The sequence below is a fragment of the Castanea sativa genome, chromosome 10 (assembly GCF_040712315.1).
Source record: "Castanea sativa cultivar Marrone di Chiusa Pesio chromosome 10, ASM4071231v1".
In the NCBI taxonomy this organism is placed as follows: domain Eukaryota; kingdom Viridiplantae; phylum Streptophyta; class Magnoliopsida; order Fagales; family Fagaceae; genus Castanea; species Castanea sativa.
Window position 1 is genome coordinate 2,854,377 of NC_134022.1, and position 27,167 is coordinate 2,881,543.

The 27,167-nt window shown below is 31.2% G+C and overlaps 1 protein-coding gene across 1 annotated transcript; it reads right to left on the bottom strand.

Moving 5' to 3' along the window:
• Positions 1 to 423: 423 nt before the first annotated feature.
• LOC142612818 (protein NUCLEAR FUSION DEFECTIVE 4-like) lies at positions 424 to 9,926 on the bottom strand. Its single transcript, XM_075784978.1, has 3 exons — positions 9,503 to 9,926; positions 1,745 to 2,688; positions 424 to 1,280 (listed from the first exon to the last, which is right to left on the bottom strand). The coding sequence occupies exons 1-3, from the start codon at positions 9,809 to 9,811 to the stop codon at positions 806 to 808; spliced, it is 1,728 nt and encodes a 575-aa protein (XP_075641093.1). The 5' UTR covers positions 9,812 to 9,926; the 3' UTR covers positions 424 to 805.
• Between the last annotated feature and the right edge of the window lie 17,241 nt (positions 9,927 to 27,167).

Below are 27,167 nucleotides of genomic sequence, written 5' to 3' on the forward strand. Positions count from 1 at the left end.
CGAAACGGTATTAATAACAATGGTCTTAAGTTCCAAATGAGGCTACATAACAAAATAGTTTCATTTGAGTTTACTTAATGAAATTATTTGTGAAAATCAAATAAATAGCAAATAAACCCCAAGCTCAAGACCCCTCACAAGGAAGAGAAGGAAGATAATTAAACACCCAACAGATGAGACAGGTACACAGATCAAAATTGCAAACTAAACAAACTCAGACTAGAGGAGGTAGGTGGGAAAAGGCATAGGCTTCTTCTAAAAAGACAATTTCCAATTTCCACTGATTTGCTTGATATTCACTTTAAGAAGTAGTAAACTATTTTTTGCTATTTTACAATAATTTTATGGTAATTCTAGAAAGTTTTCCATGGAATACATAAAAAAAGTACTAAAATTATAAATTAAAAAAAAAAGTTTGGAAATTACTTCAAAACAAATCAATCCTACAATTGATCAAATTCAATATAACATTGTCCAACTACATAATTTATCTCCTCTTCACTATCATGTATTAAGGGTCTCAAACGAGGCCCTATCAAGAGAAGAAAGTATTACGTTCAAATATTGAATAATTACACTAGTGATATATCTTCCATGTTTACAAGAGCCATCCTAACATTCTCACCACAGAAACCACTATGTCATTGTCAAAATCTTTGCTTAGAACATCTCTCTCTCTCCAAAATTTAGTAAAAACAAGGAAACCTTCTTCATTTGTGGAAGGGCCTAAACAGTGGTACACAATTGACATATCTGTACAAGTTAGTGCCTCTCCAACTCTCTAGTTGAACCTAACCACAACCCACTAATACAGTTGTGTTGATATACGGTTCTGTTCAAAAAGGTCATAAGCATGTCTGGTTCTAAAAAATAACAGCATACTACAAACTAGTCCCAGAACTGATATGCAACCCCATAACAAAAATGTTAAGAAATAGCACTGCCTCCCCATGCACACTGCTGAGTCAGACATTACTATGTTTCCTAAGCCAGAGCTTATGTTGGCATCATAGACTAATGCAGCAAGACATCCATATACAAGTGACCCAATTGGGATATTGGTGATGAGAATGTTGTGGTTGACGCCTACGCTGTTAGGTCCAAAGAGCTCGGACGTAATTGATACAGCAGCAGCAAATATGAACCCAGAGCTCAACCCAACCAGTGCAGTGCCAACATGTAGTACGAACGCACTGTCTGAACTCGCTAGCAAGAAGAATGCAATTGGGGTTGGCAAAAGTGCAATGGTCAGCCATCCAGTCCTAGCAAAATAGAACTTTCTGCACAAGTAATAATTTGTTATTGTTGTAAAAAATTGGTTATTATGCTACATCTTCTTAAATTTTTTACAACATTTTAGAAACTTCAATTAAGTTTGACAACAACACATGCACTAATCCTTTACATTAGTATCTCATTGTGTTAGGATCCTCTCCATTTGAAATGGATCCATTTCATTGTTCAAATTAAGAAGCTCTGTACATCGTCAAATATAAGAAATAAAATTTTAACTGTGAAGTAGAGAAGAATCTGTTCTCTTAGATTATGGTCAAAACTTTAAAATGCAAGCATAAGCATTATGCAGACTCCATGTTTTCTCTCTTCCTAATGTTCTTTTCTCTTCATATTTTTCAAAAATATCCATTGAAATAAGGACATTGATACTGCTCACCGTGCATTAGTAGTCATTCATCATCAATCTATTTTCAAAAGCATTGTAAAAGTAATAGTTGTGATTACTTACGCACGTATGTAGTCTGGTACTGCAGAAAGCAATCGGCCAAAGAAGGAGAATGATGAATAGAGAGTAAGGAGGGTGGTAGTCTTTGAACTTTGTCCCAATGACTGTGCTATCTGTCCTAGATTGTTACTATACACAAGGCCAATTGTGCCTCCACAGAAATAAGCCAAATAGTATAGCCAAAAATCAAACCTACATACAAGCACTCCAGCTGGGTGCTCTTGCCCAAGCATTGCCAACTGATCCTTAACAAGGATTCTCTGACAACATCCTTCAATCTCTCCAGTTTTCTGTCTGGTGATTGCAATCACAGATCCATTATCGCCTAAGGGATGAGTGAGTGATCCATTTCCAATAGAGCCAATACTACTAGCATGACGTGAAAGGAGCTCCTTATGAAGCTCAAGATCATCTGCATCAACAAGAATGAAGCCAGAGCCTTCATAGCGAAAGCTAGAATGAATGGTACGACGGAACCAATTTTTAGCATAGACAACGCCAGGGATACATAGAGGGAAGATTAGTAAGAAAATGGCTCCACTAAGGAGGATACGAGCTGTTGTTCCATCAGTTGTGGTAGAACCAAAGAGAAGAAGGTAAATACCGGTAACAACTGCTAAGAAATTCAAAAGGAGAAATATAAGGGAGTCGCGGTGAACTGCATCAGGTGGAAGAGGGTCTAGAGATGGTTGGCGAAGAATTGGTATTAGTGATACAACAGAAGTGAGCAGAGGAATGACGGCATTCAAAAGAAGATATAGTGCATCAGATGAAGGATCAATTGCATTGGCAGCAAGAGTGTATAAGGCTGCACTTACACCATTGAAGCTTACTGTCAGTGAGATGGCAAGGGGTCGATTAGCTGGAAAGTTTTGATTGCAAAGAACAAAACACACAGTGTTGAACCAGCAGATGCTACACCCAGCCAACAAACAGAGAAGAAAGACCTGAAACAAACAAGTTCCACAATGGAAAAGACTTGTCATTATCAGAGGCCACAAACAACATATTTATGGTGCTAGTGTATTGGTGAATCAAATTTGAGTTAGCAACAACATAATTGGAATACAGTATGATTGCAAAATTTTGTCTAACTAATTATTACATGGGTTTAAATCTTGTTCTAGCAGGAATATGCAACTCAAAAACTAATAATTATATTTATGAGCTTCCATGAAAAACATTGGACAATGGTGCTCATTATAAATGGATTATGATCACTTTATTGGATGTCATCTAAACGACTGATAATCACACTAGAACAGTTGTTAATGTTGAAGTTATGCAAATTAATAAAGATTGCAGTAATTGTACACAAACAAAAATACTTCACACTTCATTAACTATAGTATGTCATGTGTCTGGTCCGATTCCATGAAACAAAAAATTCTGTATTTAGTAATTTGTTTAGAAGTTTGGAAGGCGAGGGGAGTAAAGGTTATGACGGGAAAGGAGAGGAGAGGGGACAAATAATAATTATACCTTCTCCTTATTTGGATATTCTAAAAATTAGGTAAAAGGATGATGAATAGATATAACTCCTTTTTTTTTTTTTAAAGAAAAAAAAAAGGGAAGCACAATGAAATGATAAGAAAACATATAAATTGACATTTATACTTCTTTTTTGTTGGATTTAAAGAAATCGATCTAAATTGACATTATAGAGACACAATTGATAATTAAAATTTTTTATTATATGTGAAAACTTCCTCTCTTAGTTCTTCCAATTAAGGGAATAAAAATTAAGGAGTTTATAAGGGGTATCTTTCTCTTCAAAATCCCCTCAAAACTCCTTTCCCCTTCTGCCTCTAAAAAAAATATCCAAACAAGGTTAATTAAACACCACCATCTCATCCCCTCTCCTCCCCCTCCATCCAAGGACAAAGTTAATTTTCTTATCCCTATCTATGATATCTTTTCATTGTGAACTTGCAAACAAAATGCCAAGAAATGGTTTTTTTATATCAGAGAGAAAATGAACAATGGAAATGGTTTAAAAGTCTGAGAAAAAACTGTTCTTTATCTTTCTTTTTTTTATACCAAATTGTGCGAATTGAAACTAAGTCCATTTTTGATGAATTATACAGAAGTCAAAGTAATAAGAAACAAAAAGGGAGTTGGAAGGACTCAAAAAACGAAAAGAAACACCTGGCTGACAATCACATGCAATCTCTGTACCTTGAGATTATTAATTCACCTAGACATGGGTCCATATTTTATTTCAAGATTTGCCAGGAAAAAAAAAAAAGAATCCATCACATGCAACGTTTCTAAGATCAGCCAGAGGTTAGACACAATCCTGTACCAACAGTTTGATCGTCCCTTTACATTGGCAATAGCAGAAAGATTCAATTAATATAAATGAATATTAGATCTGATATCATGCAGGTATGCAACAATTTTTTATTTGAGACTACTTAAAACAGCATTAATACTAGTAAAAAATGATATGTCAACTAACAAGATAAAAGAAAGTCTGAAAATATAATAGAATAACGGACAAGAATACATGTGGATGATCCTAATTAGTCTTTTGAAAATTCATAATGATCCTAAAAGTTTAGGATTACTGTTTTATTGTTGTTTCAAAAGTGAAACAATATGATCAGGTCTTCAAAGGTTCTCCTTTAAAAGTTTATTGCATGTCAAGAAAACCATGTAAGAGGAATCCTTCTGAAGAATTTTAAATTACTAACGTTTTACAGAAAAACATGTCAGAATTTTTTATTTTTTATTTACCTAAAAAAATAATAATAATAACCTGGAGTTGTACCAGTACCACCACCATTCGACTTTTTGAACTTTCGGGCAACTGTTGTTCAAAGCAGCCGGCATATAAGCTTTATTAATTAGACATGGCATATCCAAATCTAAGCACATGCTCTAAAGTCTAGAATCTTGATTATTGTCTATGAGGCTTCCCTTCTCATTTTACAGTTGCTACTTAACACTGTCGACAATGATTAACCATAGGTCCTTGTAGATGTTGTTGTGATTAACATTAATGGGTCATAATTTTATAAGTGGAAACATTGAACAAGGGACCAACTCTACAATTTGAGCATCATACGTATAAAATAGTTTATAGGAAACCTTCAAGTTCGTCGATTTACAGCATACATTGGCAATGTACTAAGTAGTAGCATAAATACAGTCCCAAAAAAAAAAAAAAAAAAAAAAAAAACTCAGTAGGTTAGAACAGAAGATTTCTATTCAAGGAGGACGCATATAGAGTAGAACAAAAAAAATGGGACAAAGGATTTGTATGCTGTCCTCCTCAACTTTCTAGTTCACATTAAATGCATAGACATGCTTTCCATATGGATATTGAAGACAGAATGTGCTCAGGATGAGAGAAGAATTAACAATGTCTTCACGGTAAACACTCATGTGCCTAACTTTCCTCTACTAGTCACATTATTGTCACTGCCAACATTGCCACTACCAATGTTGGCACTTGGCACAAAAGAGTCCCGAAACTTAGCACCATATGGGATGGTATGAACTTGAATGGCGTGAATCAAACTCGTCAGGCTAGGCCAAGAACAATATAAATCACCTATTTAATCCAAAATGAACACTCCAGACTACGTTTGGTAGGTACTAAAATAGTTTTCTTGAGACTAAAATGCTCTAAATGTCAAGTGTTCAAGGGCCAATTGAGCTACAGCTCAATTGACACTTCCTTCTCCTATAATGATTGGATGGAGAATAAGGTCTTGGCTCCAAGACCCACTATATATGTATATAAATTACCAATAAAAAAAAGTTGTCAAGGACTATTCGAGGTTACTAAAAATATGTCCAACTGTTTAGTGAGTAAGATCCAAACAATATAGTCCAAATCCTAATCCAAACTTGACATGCTAATGAGAGAAAGAGGTAAATAATAATGGAATTTTATAGGAAAGGTCCAATTGAGACTAGTAGATAATGGGGGAGGAAAAGTTGAGGTTCGAACTACTGACATAGAGCACCACAAATGATATTACCTAACCTGATTCATACAACTCTGTATTACTCTTTCTATCAATGTGCAGTTAGTGTTTGTTGCACATGATCAAGTCATGTTACACTAGAATATTCCTTAATTTGTTGTGTTTTCAATTTGCTTTATATATATAATATCAATTTAATTTTTATCAAATTCATTCATTCATTCTAATCTCTTTTATTTGCTTCACTATATTTGGAAGTGTTATTATAGACTGAAAAAAATATTAAAGAAATGAAAAAAAAAACTAAATTATTGGATTTCCAAGCCAAGCCAAACCAGTAGGTTCAAGAGGGCTCAGATCTCTCAACATCTGATCTACCCTTCTAGATTCCTCACGTGCTTACACCAAATCAAGAATGTGTATGTACCCACGTCATGGTTAGCTGGTTAATTGGTTTGCATTATTCTTTGAATTTTCAACATTTTTGTAAAGATCAAAATATTATAATGTTTTCTTGATTTGGAGCTTTTTGGGTAAATCTTCGGAAAAGAGAAACAGTCGTGTAGCAATCAGTGCGTGATCCATCCCCATCTGACTAAAGTTTTTTTTATTTATTTGGCTAAATATTATATTTGTTTATTTTTTTGGAGATAGGCAATTTTCCTTAAAGAATACTTATAGATGGTGAGTTGGTGACTTTGGGTTGAGATTGTATCCACTGTCCAGTGCATCAATTGCACTGGACATGTTAGAATGCAAACGCATGTTCAGTTTTAAACACGTGTCTGTATTCAAATGTAGTCAAAATAAATTATCTTAATTTTTTCTATAAAATAAAATGAAATTTATAATTCGTTTTTAATTATTAAAAACAAATAAAATATTCTACATAATAAATTCATAACGATTTGGCTAGCTAGGACTTGAAAATAACATAAAGGACAAAGTATGGTGAAGCAAATAAAAGAGATTAAATATAAATATTTTTATATTTTACATGAGTTGTCTAAAAATTTTGCATCAAAAAAAAATTATAGATCAAATAGTATTAGTATATAAAATTCGATTGACACGAAACTTTATATATATTTTAGTAATAACATAAAAAAACATAAAATCTAACCTTTATTTTTTCAATATATGTAGCTAATTAGTTCAGCTCATATATTTGATAATTTTCTTTTTGGGTGGGAGGCTTATGTATTTGACTACTATAATGAAAAGAAAAGCAAATAATGGCTAGGATTTGAAAACAATGAACAATTTATCTACGCAAATAATTTAAATATTAAAATTTAGAATGGCCCCATTACCATTAGCTTACAAAATCGAAAAATTTTAGTAATAGCCCTACAAAGATATTAGTCCTCCAGCAGCCTGTGGTCTATAAAAACTTGTAAAAATGTAAATTTTTTTTCTAAATGTTAGAAATATATATATATATATATATATATATATATATATATATATATATATATATATATATATATATATATATATATATATATATATTTGTGCTCAAATAGCAATCCTAATTTAATGAACCTAATATACTCACAGCCGGCTCTAACATATAAGCCAGAGACGCAGTTGCCTAAGGCCCCGAATAAAAAAAAGGCCCCCCTAATTTTAACCAATAGAGCTATTTCTTTCATTTTAATATTATTAATTAAGCCCAAATATTAGCCAATAAATAAAATAGTATTTTTTTACGAAAAAAAATTCTACAGTCATAATATTTTTCACGATACTTTCACAATAAATTCTAAGTAGCAGGATGTTACTGGCTGTAATTGATGGTTAAAAAATAATTTCAATGGTGGATTCAAATTAGAACTAGTAACAACTTAACACTAAGAATTTGTTGTGAAAGTGTTATAAATTTAGCACTTCTAAAAAAAAGAGAAATACACAAAAAATTTCACAAGACTTTTCACAACAATTAAGTTGGCAAAATTTTACTAATTCTCATCTAGGTCCACCACTAACGTCACTTTTTACTCATCATTATTAATTTTCCACATCAACAGGCGTGAAAAATTTTGTCAAATTTTTTGCATCTATAAACATTCTCAAAAAAAAAAAAAAAAATTCTATACAGATCATATTAATTAGTAATTTTGCATCTATCAAGAGAATAGAGTTTAAACAATATTTAGATAATTTTTTAAAATTTACTTTTAAATATATATAAAAGATTTTAATTCATTTTTCGCCTCAGACTTCTCAATACATCAAACTGTCCTGAACATACTATCCTACCCCTCCTGACTTAGAACCACTCGAACTTAGTTCTTCAACTCCCACAAGCTTTAAGGCTTGGGGAAATACCATTCCGCCCAACGTGGGCGGTGGTATTGTTGACCTTGTATCATAAATGCCTTCTCCTTCAACCTCCAACCTCCAACTCCAATCACTTTATGTACGAGGGTACCATCCTAACAACTGTGTGTGTGGGTACATTGTAAAATGTGATTAGACACCGATATGACCATATAACTCTATTAAAAAATTTTACACCAAATTAAATAAATTTATTTGCTTTTCAAGCATGGGCAGCCGTAAGGGCATGAAAAGTTAAGGTATACTAAAAAATAAAAATTACTATTTTTGGTAGCTTGAAGTTATGAATATTACAATCATAGGTTATAGTTTATCAAAAAATTATGGTCATAGGTTATACTTATAAGAAAGGTTTTCCTTTTTTTAAGAAACTTATAGGAAAGTATCTTATGTTACTAGAGTATTCAAATTTATATAAAAAAAAAATTATATATCATCTTTCCTCCACAAAAAAAAAAAAAAAAAAAAATTATATACTCGTTTACATTTTAAGTGGGGGAAGATTCAAATCCTAATTCTATTAGACACACAATATATGTGAACGATTATTCATAAATCAAATATATATAAAGGGTCCCATCAAATAAAAACATCTTTGTAAAGGGATAATAATTATTATACCTATAATAGTTATTACTCTGTTTGGATGAATTTATTTTTACTTCTTAAAATAGAATTTACAATTTTAGAAAAACAAAATATTTTCTAAAATGAGACGATTTTTGCATACAACAAATATAAAAATAAATAAATAATTCTTTTTTACATACAAGGGGAACAGAAATAAAAACACCCCACAAACTACTAGTGTGCAGTGCAGCCATCACCATTTTTACTCCAACTCCCAAAGTATCATTCAAACACCAACAAATTTAATTTCCTATTGATGAAGTTATCTCTTTTCTTAGCCACACAAGGAGTTGTAGAAAAACACAATAATATATGCCATAGAGATAACATAAAAATAAAACCAAACCAACCACAGTCACTGAAATCTCAATCTTAACCTTCACAGAGGTTCAAAAAAAAAAATCTTAACCTTCACAGTAGCCAAAAATAAAGAAAATTCTACGGCAGTGGTGGTCCCACTTGGACCATTAGCAACCTTTTTCATTTTCTTTCTAATTAAAAGTTTTAAAACTGTCATTATCAATTTGATATTGATAATTACCCCTCCTACCAAGAAAACAATAACATACAGAAATTCCAGAATTTTAATTTCTGCTCAATGGAATTGAGTTTTGGATTTCAAAATTGAATTAATTAATATAAGAGTACCTTTCTAATCCAAGGCCTCCAACAATATTGTCATCCAATTGCAAATCCAATTTCTGTTTATGCCATATTAGAAATCTTTAAAGAAATATGCTTAATTTTCTTAACCCATTTAACTTTTAAATATTATTATATAATTCAATTAATACCTCCTGATATTTCGAACAGAAATAATTAGAGTTGAAGTTTTCTAGAGAGAGAGTACCAGGAAATAAGGCAAGGTGAGGACGTTTCTGATGAGGAGCCACTGAATGCCATAGCCAAGAAACCCCATGAAAGCAGCCATGAACAGCACCACCCAGAGTGGAAAATACATCAAGGTCAGCCCAGAAGACCAACCAAACACTTTTCCAAGATCAGAGGCCACAGCCAAGTAATTCAACTGCACCTGGGAAAGCCCAAGAACCGATTTCAAAGTAGTAGAATAGTCTGAGAAATCAAAGTTTGTGCCTGTAAATGCCTGAATCCATATTGTTGCCACCAATATCATCCATTTACGTGACTGCCCCGCCATTATATATGTATGAATCTTAATTACTAGTTTATGCTAAGCTAGCTCAACGGCAATAGTTGGATAGCCAATAAAGCCTCTGCTTACCACAAAGAGCAAATGGCTTATGGCTTGCCTCTCTGCCTTGATGTTTTTGGTTTTATAGCAACTCTTCGTGGCCTCATTTAATAAAACACTACCAAATATTCCGGTTGGTTGGTTCTCATTTTAAATTTCAATTTTTATTGTCTTTTACTATAATATGTTTCTTGTTTTATGGCCTAGGACAAAAATCAAGTTTATCATATAGTAAATAATGCACTGAATTTTTTAATAGTATTTGAAGTTAGAAATATGCTACGGCGACTATAAAATTTATTATATAAGCGCGTAATCAGAAGATTTTTTATTTGTTTGAGTAAAGATTAATAATTTGTAACTATTATAATTTAGAAATACTTTTTTATTTTTCAAACAAATAAAAATGATAGACTTTAGAGATAAGTACTAACTGTAATTTCCTTTTTGAACATAAAGGGAAAAAAATCCTACATTTTAAGAATTCTCTTTTTGAATTCAAAATGAAATTTGTTGCTTGACATTTATAACTCTATTTTTAAATAAAGTTATCTTTCATTAATGATGGTATTTTTAAACTACATAAAAGTCCAGTTAAAAGAGAGAAATCCTCTTATAATATAGACTAACCTCATCACACGCGCTTTGCGCGTGCGATGAGGCTTTTTTTTTAGTGATAGTAGCAAAAAAAAATAATAATGGTTTTTATTATATATATAATTTTTATTTTGAGAATCTAATTTATAAATGGATAAAAAAATTTGAAAATCAATAGGAGAGTGACCTTATCTTTTAAGCAATGATATAATGGAAGTCAAGGTTATATTTTTACCGGATTGTCTTTTAGTTTTGTCTCTACTTAAACATAAAGATGTAGGGGTATTTTAGAAAAAAAAAATTTTGATCTAAACAGAGAAGCCCTTAAATAGTAATATAGAAAACTTACAAAATAATATAATAATGAATATAATAATAAATGGGCCCTTTATGGGGACGCTCAAGTGGTGCGCTTGTTAGTCTAGAGCATGATATAAACCTAGAGGTCTCAAGTTAAATTTATTGCACTATTGGTCTATAGGATTTTCAAAGTGTTTCATGAATAAAGAGTGAAATAGTTTGATTAAAGGCTAAAATACTACTTACTTTGAATTTTTTGTTTGTTTTGGTTTTTATTTGTTTGTTTGCTTTTGTGTGTTTAAACTTTAATCACATCAACTTGCTTATGTGACCAGATTAGATCTTGTGTCCAGTGATACTGAACCTGTTAAAATTGTGACATGTGTTTATTTTTAAAAACGTATCATCATCTGATCGAATCCAGTACCTAGACCTACCCCTTGCTTATATATAGTAAAATTTGTAATACTTATTATAACTCTGGAATTTAGTCTTCTTCCAATCATTGTACCCGAAAGTTTATCCAAATTTTTATAACAGGGAAAATAGAAATGCATTCATGAATGGAAGGCCTGTGATTAGTTTTCACGTGGAGGCATGTGATGGCATTGGCATAGAGAGCAGCCGTCGGTATAGAAAGAGACAAGTAGCAACTGTTCACTTAATAATAACAATTCATACTAAATCCTTGTAATTGTTGTAGAAGTAAGTAAAAACTAATGTTAGGTACAGCCTCGTCAACATAGTACTCGTAACTCATGATAGGATTCGCTCATTCACAGGTCATAACTGAGTTTGCATGAGCTCAGGGGACAGGGAGGATATTTCTCTGTCTGTGTGTTAAATGAATCTTGCTATTTCATAACTCAAATTTAATTTTATAAATTTCAAGATATAAAAATTGATATGACAATCGATACATTATCTGATAATAAAAAAAACAATTAAAAATTAAAATCTTAATAGTAAAATGCACTCTCTTAATTTTAACTGAAATATAAAGAATCTTTTATAGTGTGTTATGGAAAATAAGATGGTGTTACTTTCAAGTGAAACGGAGAGCGTTTAATTTTAGAGTTAAAAATTTATTTTATTTTTTTTTTAAAAAAGTATAAGGTATTACATCATTAAAAATTTTAACCAAAAAAAAAAATGTTACACATAAATAATATATCGCAAACAAATAATGATAATAATATTATATTAATCGGTGATTCTGTTTATTAATTAATGAAAATTTATTTATTATTTATTTATGCCTATGGCGTGGCTTAGGTTCTATTTGGATTCTGTTTATTGCTGAAAATTAAAAACATTAGTAAAATAATTTTTAAATGTATGAATAGCATCATGGGACCCAATTTTGAAGAAAAATTTGTTGAATTAGACAACTTTTAGGTCTCATGAACAATGCACGGGACCCATTGATAGCACCAATCCCAATGCTAAAAACGCCAAAACGCATACACACCCCTTTAGTAGTTGTATCCAAACAGATACTTAGAGCATTTCACATCAAGAATTCTAAAAAATATAGAGGTTGTTTGGTAACGTTGTTTTAATAACGTTTGTATTTTTTAAGAATACGTGTAGGTGAAAAAATATGTAAAAATGCGTATAATGTTGTTTAAAAACTAAAAACATATATTTAACAACTCAAAACACTACTTTATTTATTTTAACACTCTATTTTATAATACATTCAACATCAACCGTTTTATATTTTTTTAAACTTCATTAAAATATCATTTCTTTATAATTTTTTAATTATTTTTTATTAACCATCTGCATCTTTCCCTCTCTCATTGTCTGTCTCTTTCTTCTCCCACCACTCACGCCACCGCCAGCCTCCACCCTCTTATCCACTGCAAAACCACAACCCAAGCCACCACCCACTGCAAAAATGAAACCGCCAAAACCCAACCCACTGGAAAACCCAAATCACCGAAATCGAAACCCACGGCGAAACCATAACCACCGAACCCCCAACCCACTGGAAAACCGAAACCACCGACATCGAAACCCATAGCAAATCAGTAACCACTGAAACCCAACCCATAGCAAAGCAAAACGGATACCAACCGAAATCGAAACCCGCAGCAAAACTGTAACCACCGAAATCCAAGCCACCACCTACCACCCAACTTTCAAACCCACAGCATGAACCCAGAAAACTACACCCAAACCCATCAACAGTGAGACCCACAACCGGAACCACCAACCACAACACAACCAAGAGAGTGAGAGAGGAGAGAAAATCAAGGAAAGAGTGAGAGATGAGAGGGAATTGAAGACCACCCACCACAGCAAAACCTAGAGAGTGAGAGAGGAGAGAAAATGAGAGAGAGAGAGAGAGAGAGGAGAAAGTAAAAATTAGTTTTTATTTTTTGACCAAAAAAAAAGTTTTTTTTTAATTGTAACTTTCTGCTACATATTAAAGGCTCACAAATAACACACCAATACATATTCTATGGTTTGGTAACTACTTCTCGTAAGGTTGTTTATTTGAAATATGTGTGGGTAAAAAGATATGTGTGAATTCGTGTAATGTTATTTAAAAATTAAAAATATGTTATTAAACTACTATGGCTCTGTTTGGATTGTGCATTTCACGTTCACATTTGCATTTGTCTTTTTTTTTTTTCCTTGACCGGCTCCTCTTGCACTATTCACGAGACATGAACAGTGCAAGTAGGCAAAGCTACAATGTTAAAAAGAGTGAACAGTGTTGTAGAAATTATTATTTTTTATTTTATTGTTTTTAGTTTTTTAGTAAAATAAGCGGTATCCAAACGCACACTATACCAAACGGGGCCTAAAATTTCTCAAAATTCGTTCGATAACCATTTCCTCTCTCACATCTTTTATTAAAAAAAATTCTTCCTTTCAAGGTAATGCTATAAATGCAACAAATATTACGGCATAAAATTTATAATTAATGTGTCAAATTTTAAATAAAAATTAATAATAAAAAAAATTATCTTTAGCACACATCATATTCATTATTGTTGGATATACAAGTTTAAATGAAGCCTCACACTAAATAATGATGAGAATGATAAGTGGTTAATATAATATAATTAAACACATATTCATTGAGTTTAGGCATTTTGAGTTAAATGCATTTTTATATATTATATTAACTACTTAAAGAGTGTCTATGGTGGTGTGAGGCAAAAAAGTAACAAGGCTATCAAGGTTCATTACGTAGTTAGAGCTAGAATGAGATGGGTGTATTTAAAGCCCTTTTGCAATTAGAGGAGGAACAAGTCCCTTTCACGGTTGGAGTAGAGATGGTATATTACTTAAGGCAGGCCCATAAAATCTACACAGATGATCTTGAAAAAAGAAGCTCAATAAAACAAATATTATTGCTAATGGTGTGAGGTTCCCATGGATGAAAGACATGCAGGTTAATTTAGTTAATATGTAAATTATTTTATAGTAAATTAGCAATAGTTTTAGTTTTTTTTTAAAGCTTCCTATAATCTCTTAACCGTCCTTTCTATAACTATTCTTAACATAAGTTAGATATTATATAATTATTTGCAACATAATTCGTTATATTCTTGAGATTATTCTCTTTTAGGCACTTAAAGCTTCTTGAAATTTGAAATCTAAATTTCTTATTAGTTTAGTAATTAGGAATCTCCTTTTCTATGCAATCTTAACAAAATATAATTTATGTAAATTCTCCATAGTCAAGTTCAATCAAACATCTATAAAGGTTTCTCCTTTTTTATGCAATCTCAATAAAAGATAACATCGCGCACTCTTAATATAATAGTTGCTTTACAAGTATAAGTTCTTGGAAGAAAATGACTATTTACCGTTTATTTTTAAACTATTTAGCCAAATAGCTAATTTTTTAAAGTATCTAACAAATTACCTTTGTTTTTGGTATTCAATATTACTGATGTCGAGTTCCAAGTGGAACTCAACATTAGCAATATTGATTTCTATACATATTTTGTCACACTTTTTTTTTTTTTTTTTAAGTTTGCATAGAACTCAAAATTGCTAATGTCAAATTTCAGGCAGAATTCGATATTAACAATATCGAGATTCAAAACAAGAGTATTTTGATACACATGCACACACACATTTGAAAAGAAGGTTGTTTTGCTATATACTTCAAAAATAAAGGGTATTTAGCCATTTCCTCCCAAGTTCTTATAAGGTGAGAAGGGCAAAGGTCGGGATTCAAGCCTCCAATAAAGAAAACTTCACACACATATATACTTAAGTAAAGTAGGGTAGAATTTCTATCTCATATATATATATATAAATCTTTTAGGAAAAATGGGCATTTGTCCCGAATTTTTGAGTTCCACTTAAATTTTTAAAAAATTTTAAGTGGCAAAATACACATAGAACTTGACATTGCTAAATTGTTGCATAGTTTGTAAATTAAGGGCAAATGCCCATTTTTCCCCAAATCCTTCATAGTCAAGTTCAATTGGACATCTATGAGGATTTCTTATTTTCTATGCAATCTTATCAAAGCATTTTTTTTTTCTATTTTGTTTAGTAATTTGAAATTAAGGAGGGCATTTTATTTTATTTTTTTAAGAAATTTAAGGAGCGGTTATATATTGACTTAATAGGTCCCTGTTGGTCCTACTTTTCAAAATAGTATCAAAACTAAATTATTAAAGGAGTAATTGGACGGTGGGATGTACTAATATGTCAAATTTAGAAACTAATATTAATCTCGAAATACGGTGTTGATTGTAAGTATTTATTTTGTGGTAAAAATAGCACATCTGCCCATATGGTTGGGTGATGGCGACGATTAATTCTTCAAAAAATGTGAAGAAAAAAAAATCGGTGCTAGCATCTTGATGTTGGTCTAGAAATGGGTAAGAAACTCTGTTTAGAGTTGAGATAGAGAAAGAGACGAGGCAAAAAAATGGATCAAACTCATTAAATAGCATGGGAGGGAGGGAGAGAAGGAGATAAACAAAATGGTTGATTTTTATTACATAATAGGAACTACCGAACTATCTTTTTCTTTTTCTTTTTTTGATGGAGACTACAGAACTATCTTGAGAAGAAATAAGTGACATCTTTTAAGAATTTTCTGTCCAAAACTAAGAGATTGGAAACCGTAGGAAAGTTTTCTTTGTCGATGAAATAGCTGAGTTTATACGTAACTCAGTTACCTTTCACTATCTAAGTAGTTGAATGTACGTACTAGCTAATTGCCTGTTAGGAATATGAAATAATTGTTGTAATTTCTTTAGTTAGGTAATTAGCTAGTTAGTTAAGATTATGATGAGTTAATTAGGATTTGAGCATATATATCTCATTTAACACATGACTTAATTCATAGAGCATATGTTGAATTAACTAGCCAATTATCTTGAGTCATGTGAACTAATGATATTAGACCTAGTCTCCTATAAATACATAATTGTAATTTAACATTAGATATCAATGAAGAATAAACCAACTCATTGCTTAGTGCATTCTCTCTCTCTCTCTCTCTTAATATTTCTCTATAGAGACTAGAGAGTGACTACTTCAAACTAAGTCAATTTCTCTACAATTCCCCTATAATTCCTATCCATCCCCATTAAGAATCTCCTAACATTGCCTGATTCTGAAAAATGGTAACTTAATTCTTGTCAGTAATGTACAATACGTGATACATAGTACCGTGTACAAAAAGTTCAACATCATAGGATTGTATTGAAAGTGCTCATAAATCTTATAATACAATGGTGCGTATTATATGAATCGTATCGTACAATACATCTATATGCTTTAAAATGAATTCTTTTGTTAAAATTTGTACTTTTATTTGAATCAAACAAGTTGTTAGACTTATTTTTAACATATAATTATTAGGTTACTTAATTTAACCCAATAAAATAACATGTCCATAAGTTTTTTTTTTTTCTCTTTCTCCTACAAAATTTGAACTACACAGTTACACTTCACTTTCATATTTGCAAATTTATTTCTATACTATGAATAAGGTATTAACTAACAATATAATTTTTTTTGTCATTATTGTTATAAGTCTAAGAAGTTAGAATTCCAAAAGGATATATATATATACACACACACACACGAGATGGGTTTAAGTTACACCTGGTATAACTCTTTAGAGTTTCATCTTTTTCAAACTATTGGATTTACATAGATCCAATGGTAAAAAAAAATTCACATTAATGCTAATATTCTAATTGATCTCTTTTATTATTCTTTATTTAATACATTCCATACTTATTTCTAAACTCAAAAAAAAAAAAATTATACGTCTACTATTTCTCTCTTTCTCTCTTTGCACGTTTCTCTCTCTATCTCCTCCACAGCTATTCCACCTCCATGGCTAGGTCGTTGGCAAGAAAAAAGAAAAAAAGAAAAAAAAGCCACAGCCTACCTAACTTAGACTATTAACAAAACTATTGCTATTCCGTTTTGCTGTTATGGATGAAAATCAATTATGCACGAATACACATGGTTCTACTATGTCGTTTTATTGCTTGGTCCTATCTATCTTCTAGATAGTGATCTTATTGTTGTGCTGCACAAGTAGAAAATACAAAGATAAATAACTATCCAAAGAGGTATACAACCAGAACCTCAAATTTATAGATGACTTCATACACTAGTGATGGATGGTCCCCCTCTATTTTAAATTTTATTAGGCTCCTATGTTGCTTAAGTCCACACGAAAGCTTTCTAAAGCCTTTTGTGAAAGGTCTCACATTGTCTTTTTAAGTCTCATAGCATGTTGGCTGATAATGTGTATGTTTTGTTGGTTGTAGCTTAGGTCCTATCTTTGTTGTTGCTTAGTAGAAAAAAAAAAACTGTCAGCAATGCCTAATTAGTCCATTCTAATTCCTGAGAACTCATGCTAGATGATTCAGGTAAAGGAGCTAAGGAAGCTCTTTGAGAAAAATGAAGTTCCATGACTGTTCAAATATGGTAATAGTTGATGTATAAATCCCATCGTGGCTTGCTAATTATGTTGTTTCCGATACTATTGGTATGATCTGTGGACATTCATTATGGTTCTGCAGAAGAAAATTTTTTAATTTAAAATCTTGTATTAGAAGAAGAGTTGGTGACCTAGATGTAATACCATCGGTTGTGAAATGCTTAATTTCAGTTGTTCCCTTGCAACTATTGTTAAACTATTGTTGGCTAGAATAGCTGATGCAGGCACATTGCTTGCAGTTCCGTAGGCTTGTTGACATGATAGAATTGACTGTCATCTAGAAGTTATGCATGTTAGACATATTGTTAGACTTGATTTTCCATTGCTAAAGGGCTTTTGGTTGGCATATGCAGATGTCATACAGCAAGGTTGGGTTATGGACCCTACTTCTCAAAAGGACCAAGCAATAAACGGCATAGCAAAGCTATGTGTACTCATGCATATTTGCTTCTCATCCATGCATAATTGCTCCTCATCCATAATAGCAAAACGGCATAGCAATAGTTTTCTTATTAATCAAAGTTAGGCAGGCTGTGTTTTTTTTTTTTTGGGTCACGGAGGAGATAGAGAGAGAAACGTGCAAAGAGAAAAAGAGAGAGACTCGTATAAATTTTTTCAATGAAAAAATATATATGCCAAATAATGAACATGATAATAACATTGACTTAGATAGAGTTGATTAGGCAAGATAATGAATATAATTAATGAAAAGAAATTATTATTTTTGGTCATCTGTAATGTATTATCACTTTTATGTTTAATTAATTTGAATATATATATTATAAACACATGTTAGTGTGATTTATTTTGTTAGCTTGTTAAATATTATTACATTAGTGATGATTAAATTAGTCATTATAGTTGAATATATTCCCTATTTATAATGAATATATCATTATATATATATGTAAATATATAATTTTTTAAGTGTTTGTGTATCTCACGATACATAATATAGAAAAATAAAAATTCAATTCACGAAACGATTCATGTTTTGACAACTATGCATCCATGGTTGTATACCTTGAAAATTTTATTGTTGCATTATATTCTCAATATATCTTTCATACTTGCAAATTTCAAGATAATAAAAAAATAAATAGGTATTTCATCTATAAAATTTTATAAATTTTTTATGTTAAAAAATTATGTATAAAAGATGATTTTATAGATCAAATAGTAAATAAAATTTTGATATTTTATAGATGAAATAGTAAATAACATCAAATTGACACAAAAATTTGGCATATGTATTAAACCATATAAAACATATAATCTAAATGTGGGACTTTCAAGATATTAATCTATTAAAAAGTTATCAGGTGGAAAAAAAAAGTTATTAGGTTGTGTAATAATAGTGATAAAAAGTTACAATAAGTTGGGTGTGTGTGTACTATTTGATGCGAATTTTAACAAATCCATCATTATATTAGATTTTCTTTTCATACTTTACATGCTTGCAAATTTTTAAGATAATCTGAGATCAATAACTATGTTATCAAGATTTTGTATTTAAAATTGTGCATAAAAGGTGAGTCATGGATTGAATGGTAAATAACATTTGATTATGTTATGATCCAAGTGTCCCATATTGTTTAAATATAAGCATAAACATGTGTATATAAGCTCTTGGACACCCTCCCCTTACAAGCCGGCTTTCAAGGGTGAGTTCTACCCATGGGTTCCTAACATTTGGTATTAGAGCCAACTACCATATCAAGTAATCGGATGTAACTCATTAAGTATGTGATCAAATGAATTGTGGCTTTGTGGTCAGATCCTAGAAGGATGACTTAGAGACTAGATTAAAATAACTGATAGGTGAGTGGAGCTGCCAAAAGAGAAAAGGCTACCATTCGATCAATATTGATCAAGTGAGTTGTCGTGGACGTCAGCTGCAGAGTGTAGTGGTATGTTATGATCCAAATGTCCCGCATTGTTTAAGTACACTTAAACATGTGTGTATAAGTTCTTGGACACCCTACCCTTAACATATAAATCATGTACTTTTTAGATGAAGGATAGATGGGTTTCTAATCCTTCATCTGGTGGAAATGTTTAGAAAAATGGTGTTGCTTAATTTCTAGATTTTCTCTTTCGAGTTTCCAGCTCATACTACTCTTGGTTCCCTTTTATGTTGAGTCCAGTTTTATTTATAGACAAAACTTATGTACAATACTTAATTAGGTGCTGTTCCTTTTAAGATTTTGTCATGTGGCTACTTAAGTTAAAAAATACACTTTCATCCATGAAAAAAAAGTCATATGACTGAATCTTAAGAAATGAACCTAATGAACAGCATCTAAGTACTATACCTAAATCTTGCTCTTTATTTATAGTGAAATTAGTTCAAAGACTTAGAAACCTATTGGGACTCCATTATTTTAGAGTTATGAAGTCCATAACTTCATATATTTATCCTTCTAAGATGATAAGCTAATAGTACGTGCAAATCCAAAAACTAAGCAAAATTGTCAAATTTGGGCTTCTGATGCTAAAGTTCCAATTATGAGCTCCTGATTCTTGATCATCACTTTAATTCCAAGTTAGAGTAGATTGGCACTTTGAATCATGTTCGGAGTGTTAGTCGACACTATAGCCTATGGACGTGTTTTTCACCTTATCTAATATAGCTAAGCTTACAATGTAGGATGGTGTTAGACACCTACTTTATCCGATAAACCGTTGTAGACTGTAGTGGCCAATTTCATGTGTCATGCACATAAGCAATCATCGTGTCATAAAGATTAAGAACATATCATTCATAAAGAAGTATGAATTGAATGATTAAAGCATTTGAACATATGAGAGAGCCTATTACCTGACCAAACTGAAAAAATGTGATTATATATATATAGACACATATATACAGAGCTAATAACATGTGAACATCCTTGCATTTGAGAGAGAAACATATAATTGCATGTGATTGATGAGAATTAAGAATATACATGCATTGATAAGAATGAAAGATCTAGCATGTTAACATGTCAAAGAATTTAGAAAACATGTGATGGCATGTTATCAATGACAATTTAAGATCTAGCATGTGATTATTTCAAGAATATATGAAGAAATAGATTATTTCAAGAACATGTGAAAAATCATATGTTCATTTCGTAAATATTTTTTTTTTTTTAAAAGCATGTTAAATCCTATCATACAACATCATAATTCATAACAGAGTATGCTTATTCAATCAAACACAACAAGATAATCATGCAAACAATGAAACTAACAATAATAGCTACATAAAATAAAATAATAGGGGGGAAAATTTCACAAGAATTTTAGAGGGGAAGCATTCAAAGACTTGGTCGCAAAACCAAATGAAGGATCACAGGTTGCACAATAATCATTCTCAGTGGCTTCCCCTAGAGCTCTAGGGGACAGGGGTGCCTAGAATTTTGAAGCCTTGTGATAAGCATGGAGCCCTTCTCAAATGGATTGGCTAGGATTTGATTTTTAATTTCAAGTGGAACTAAAATTGGAGGGAAAAATGAGTGTCAAAAATCAAAATTTTGGAAACTGTATTATACAAGTGCCGATCAGCACTTGAAAATTGCCACTGACTACCAATCAGTAGTTGGAGTGTTCATCCAAGTTTCGATCAACACTTGATGTTGAGTCCCTCTTCATTTTGAAATTTGGAATTCAGACGTAATTTTTTTTCAATTATGAGTTGTAATACGAATTTAAATTTAATATTTTAAATTATATTTTTTAAGTATAATTTTAACAATTATCTAAAACATATTAAATATCATCAACATTATCACAATCTAACTTAATCCAATGTGTGCACACTCATGATAATTTTGAATTTAATTCGAATACAATTATGACACGTCATTAAATGAAATTAAGTCCTCATAGAACTAATCATAATTAATTGTTCATAATTATAATTGATTAGGCTTAATCATGCGGAGCATCTTATCAACTGAAATTTGATTTGGCTACAACTTTCAATCCAACAATTTGATTGAAGCTCATGACATATTGTATTGATCGCTAAGTCTTCAAGATTTCTTTTATGTGAATAATTTTTGCTCGCATTTGAGAATAAATGTAGGTTGCAAAATTGAGTGTCTATACCACTATCTACCTATGTTTTAAATAAATAAATAAAAATCCAAAACAGTTAACATTGTATTCTATACTTAAGCACTTTTTGGGTCAATTGTACTCTACTTCCCCCCCAATCCAAATGAACCCTACATTGTCCGATATGCAAAGAAATTTGGGGTGGGGTGGGGTCGGGGGGATTGGAACAAGAATTTGTGACCATTATGAATTAAAGAAATTGTCTTAGGGATGTAAATTTTTAATATATATATATATATATATTTATTAAGAAGAAGATAATCTTTTGAAAAGGAAACGAACTTCAACGAAGCATCTCCTTTCTTTGTCTTGAGTTAATAATGTTGGTCCAAACTTGACATCTTTCTAGGGGTCTTTGTAGTCGGAAATGAGAGGTGACTAACAACTGCATGAGCTTTATCTTGTGCAAATAGATTTACGTCCTCTTGAGTGACATGATACTACCGAGTCTCTCTGACCACCCAATTCTAATCTTTAATCCCTAAAAAATCAAGAAACACAACTTAATCTTTGGCGTACTTTTGACCGCGTGTCATCATTTTAACGTGCTCAATGCACTGGAGGGCATTTGGTTCACTGCATGTAATGTGTCCTTAATGTGATGCACATTACGATGATATGACATTAAAGTTTTTGGATTTTTTTAAAAATTATTACAATTTAAGATTATAAAATATATCACGTCTTCTTAATCTCATCATCTTCCTAAACAATGAAATGTTGTATTTTTGTATTAAAATTACATTAATGTAAGATTACAATAATGTAACATTACGGTATAATATAATATCACGGCGAACCAAATGTGCTTGGATGTATTGGACCCAAACCAAGTCCTAGTGTATTGCATCTCCAAAATCCTTGTTATGGCCTCCCATTCTAATTCCACTACATGGCCCGAGATTGCTTTGGTTGAACTCAACCATCTCTATTGTCAAACACCTAAAAATTGGTGGAAGCTTCCTTAGTTCAACTGTCTGAAACTCTGAATGCATCCATTTCAAACGTAGATATATATCAAAGGTGAATATCTCTGCCATTTTTAGTTTCAAGAAATGTCATGATGCAGACTTTCGATATGTTTATATTAATTAACTAAATGGTGGAATTGAAACATTTGGAAGCATATTTTGACAAATAGACTAAAGATTTCAACTGGTAGAGGAATCCAAAAATTCCAATCGACAAACAATTTTGATGTATCATTCTTAAATTTATGTAATAAACTCCCAATCAGGGAAAAGCGATAGGAAAATATTCCATTTCACATCAATCCCAATTTCTAGGAAGCTCTGCTCTAGTAATACAAATGGGGAATGTACAGGGCAATGCATGGACCACATTTTTGGGCCTTTTCATCAAACTAGGCTCCTTTGGTAACCTTGGAATTGGCTCTTCAGTTGTCTCTTCTTCATCAATGATACAGGATCCTCCATGTAGCACCTCTATTATTTTAGTACTATTTATTTGAAATTATTTTAGTATTATTTATTTATTCCGTATAGCATAAGATGGAAACCAAATTTTTTATAACCCCTTAAAAGTTATAAGCCGTATTCAATCATTATAGAGCGAAAGTTATATGTTTAAAATACTATTGCATTTATAAAACATAATTTTGGGAAGCAATTTAAATTTTCTAAAAGAAGCCCGATGTTATTTAAGATTGGGTGAGTTATTAAAAAATAGAAATAAAAGAATAAACAATAATGACAGACAAACTACACATCTCTAAGAGCAGGTTAGCTCAACTAATTAAAGAGTAAGTTTGGTAAGATTTGATTTGTATCTAGTGTTCCAGTGCATTAAATTCGACACAATTCGGACATACATTCAAAATTAGTCACATGTTTGCTTTGCGTAAAGCTTTGCTCAGGTCAAAACACTCCTATTTATAAATAATAATAATAATAATAATTTTCTAAAACTCCTTTATAAATAAATATAATAAAAAAAGGAAAAAGAATTCTCTCTGAAAGTTCGATGTTAGAAATATGATAAAAAAAACACCCCAACTTAGCGTCAATGGACTAGAGCAACTCATTCGCCGAACCAAACCCTCTAGTATTCCTACAACCTACCCAGCGCAACCAGGTCCAAACACATGCATGGACCAGGCCCCCTCCCCCATATACACTTGCACTTCTTCTAAATATATGTATATAATTTAAATAGAAGTGTTTATAGGCTACAGTACACCAGCTTTAATTCTGTATTTCACTAATATATATAGCCTACCTATTATTTTATTTGATAGGGTTGGAATCTCCCATCTCCATTCTTTTAACATTCAGATTACTAGATAATATAGTCAAAACAATAGAAAACCAAATTTACTTGTAAGAGCACTAGCATTAACTATGGAAAGTTAAATGTCATTTTAACATACTAAAATCTACTTTATATATATTTAATACACAATTTTACATACATACATCATACATCATATCTTCTATTTTATTAACATTCAATACATTAAAATAATACTAATCTCATCCCATGCGCTTAGTGCATGCAATAAGATTTTTTTTTTTTTTTTTTTTGGGTTTAGTGTCATAATTTCCTTTCATAACTAAATTTTCTATAACACCTTTCATATAGTTCACACATCACAGAGAGTTATAAAATTACCAATTCATAATATATGTAGTTGATAAAGTACGATCCACAGTATAATTCAATTGAAAAAGTAGTATATAAATTTTGTTCATAAGAAGAATGTCTAATTATTAAGAAGAATTAAATATATGAAACAGGAGTGTAAAAGAAGATAGAGTCGGTTAGCAATAGGATTATAGAATGAAGGAAAAACTGAAAGAATATTTTGGGTTTGTAGTTTGAGAGATTTAATGTTATTATATTTTTTCCTCATTCATTCGACAACGTTAGGAAGGAGAAGAGAAGAACAAATGAAAGGGGAAGTTTTTACAAGAAGGTGTAATTGGTTTTTGAATGAGTATTTTTTTTTTATGTGACGCTAGGTAGTATATTTTCTTAATAGGAACATGGGGTGGTATTTATTTATTTATTTATAGAACATGGGTTAGTGGGAATTTAAAATAAAAAAAATTGGTGATAAACATTGGGTAGGAACTTTGTATCGATCTAGTATCAACTATCTAGTGGAGAGTTTTTACTTTGTAGGTTTTTTGTTTTTAATTTTTGTCAATTTACGATTTAAACCCCATTTCTTATGTTTTAGGAATAAAGATAACCATCACGTACCCTTGGTGTGGTGTGGTGGTCACTCTACAAGTATAAATGCTTGTGGAGCGTGAGGGGCAAGAGTCGGGGTTCAAGTCTCCAGGAGAAAGCTTCACACACATATACACTTAAATTAGGTTAGAGTAGAAATTCCATTTTATATATATATATAAAAAGGAATAAAGATAAGTTAATTATATTAGGGGTAGTTTTGGAAGTAAAAAAGGAAATAACTATCTTTCGAAATTCTCTTAATAAATAGAAATAACAAACCCATTAAAATAATATAAAAAACCATTTTTCATTCATTCATTTCACACACACACTCTCTCTCTCTCTCTCTGAAACCCTCTCTCTCTTCTTCCCCCAATTCAACCTTTCTTCTTCTCAAAACTCATATCAAACCATTTTTCTTCTCCTAATTGCTCCATCTCTATACCAACCCAAACTAGCCAAACCAATCCAATGTCAAACCCAAACTACTCAAACCTAAACAAATCCAGCCACCACTACCCACAACCCAGAAAAGCCAACAACCACCACCAATAGAAAGACCCACACCTAAATAAACACATAAACAAACCCAACGCCACCGCCCACAACCTAACACTTAGGTGGTCGAGCTTGTTGTATCCTTGAGATAGAATACAAAAATATTTATTTATTACACTAGATTATTCCTTACACAACGTGTATTGCCTCAAGAAAGTGACCTAGTTCGTGTATCAACTTCGCTACCTCTCAATGGTAAATTTGTTTTATGTAAACAATAAGAATATTTATATAATATTTCTTATTTTTATTCCAAAACCGACCTTTCTCCTAAAATAGTCAATACGATAAAATGGCAACAGGTACCCCTAAAATATATCAAATAAAAGACCAATCTATATTTGTTGTACTTGAATTATTTTTAAGTTTTTCAGATAGTATTAATGTTTTATTAGATAAAAAAAAAACATAATTAAAAAGTGTTAAAAATAAAAAGGAGTTATAAATCATGTTATTTGAGCCAATACATTGAGTTAATGTATTTAAGCTAAAATTTGGGCTCATAAAATATGTGGTTTTAAATTTTATGTTTACACATATACATACATGTATACATATATGTATAAACATATACATACATACATCATACATACATACATGCATACTTGGCATAACCCAATATTAACCAGTATTAAAATATTTCGTTCCTCTGCCAAAATCAAAACAACTTTTGGTATGGTATTGACTATTTTACTTTCTCCCATCCAAGTTGAGAAAAGAATACTTGTGATAGAAACATCAATTTCTGTATAAATATTTTTATGTATATTCTAGAATATAAAAGCATGTTTGCCAATCATTTGCCTTCGTGACTGCTGAAAAACATCCACTCAAGAACCTACTGAACCTACATAGATACATATAGGCTAACGCATCTCTAACCCTCTGTACTTAGAGTGTACAATTCTACATTGACTAACCAATAACCAAGGGGTTGTCCCCAAGCTTGGTTTATACATAATGAGATATAATCCTATAATTAAGACTATAGATAGGGTTATGATTTTAAAAAAATATTGCCATATCAATTAGAATGAAAAAAAAAAAACGCTCCTAACCCTCTTAAATTAATGAATAATAGAAGGATGGTGATCAATACACAACACTGCTTTCTATGCAATCTTAAAGGAAAATTTTAATAGCTCTTCCATATAGCAGAGGATAAATGAACCAGCCGATTTAACCAACTCTAAAACTTTGGCCAACAACACTATAAGTGATTTGTCGTAAAATATTAAAATGATACTAGATACATGTGAAACGATCTGAACACTTATCCCACTTATATTAGACTTTTTAAACTCATCTTTAAGGCTTTATAGCTTCATTTGCTTTTGGTGTAACTAACATCAAGCTTTTGATAACATTCCAAACCTCACAAGTAGGGTAAAATTTCTCCAAGGATTCAAACACCTCTATAAGTTTGTTTTGATAAGAGAAAACAAACCAATTATACTTAAGCAAGAAAAAAAAAATCACATCAACATATTAGGAATTTATGGCGAGGCAATCAATATTATATTGGAATCGCCTGTATTTATGGTATGTATTGTACCGACCATTAAATTGGAAATATCAACTTGTAACAAA

Coding starts and splice junctions, on each gene's coding strand:
- LOC142612818 (XM_075784978.1), bottom strand. CDS start 9,811: ATGGCGGGGCAGTCACGTAAATGGATGATATTGGTGGCAACAATATGG. Junction 2,689..9,502: donor TCACCTTGCCTTATTTCCTG/GTACTCTCTCTC, acceptor TGTTTGTTTCAG/GTCTTTCTTCTCTGTTTGTT. Junction 1,281..1,744: donor GTACCAGACTACATACGTGC/GTAAGTAATCAC, acceptor TTACTTGTGCAG/AAAGTTCTATTTTGCTAGGA.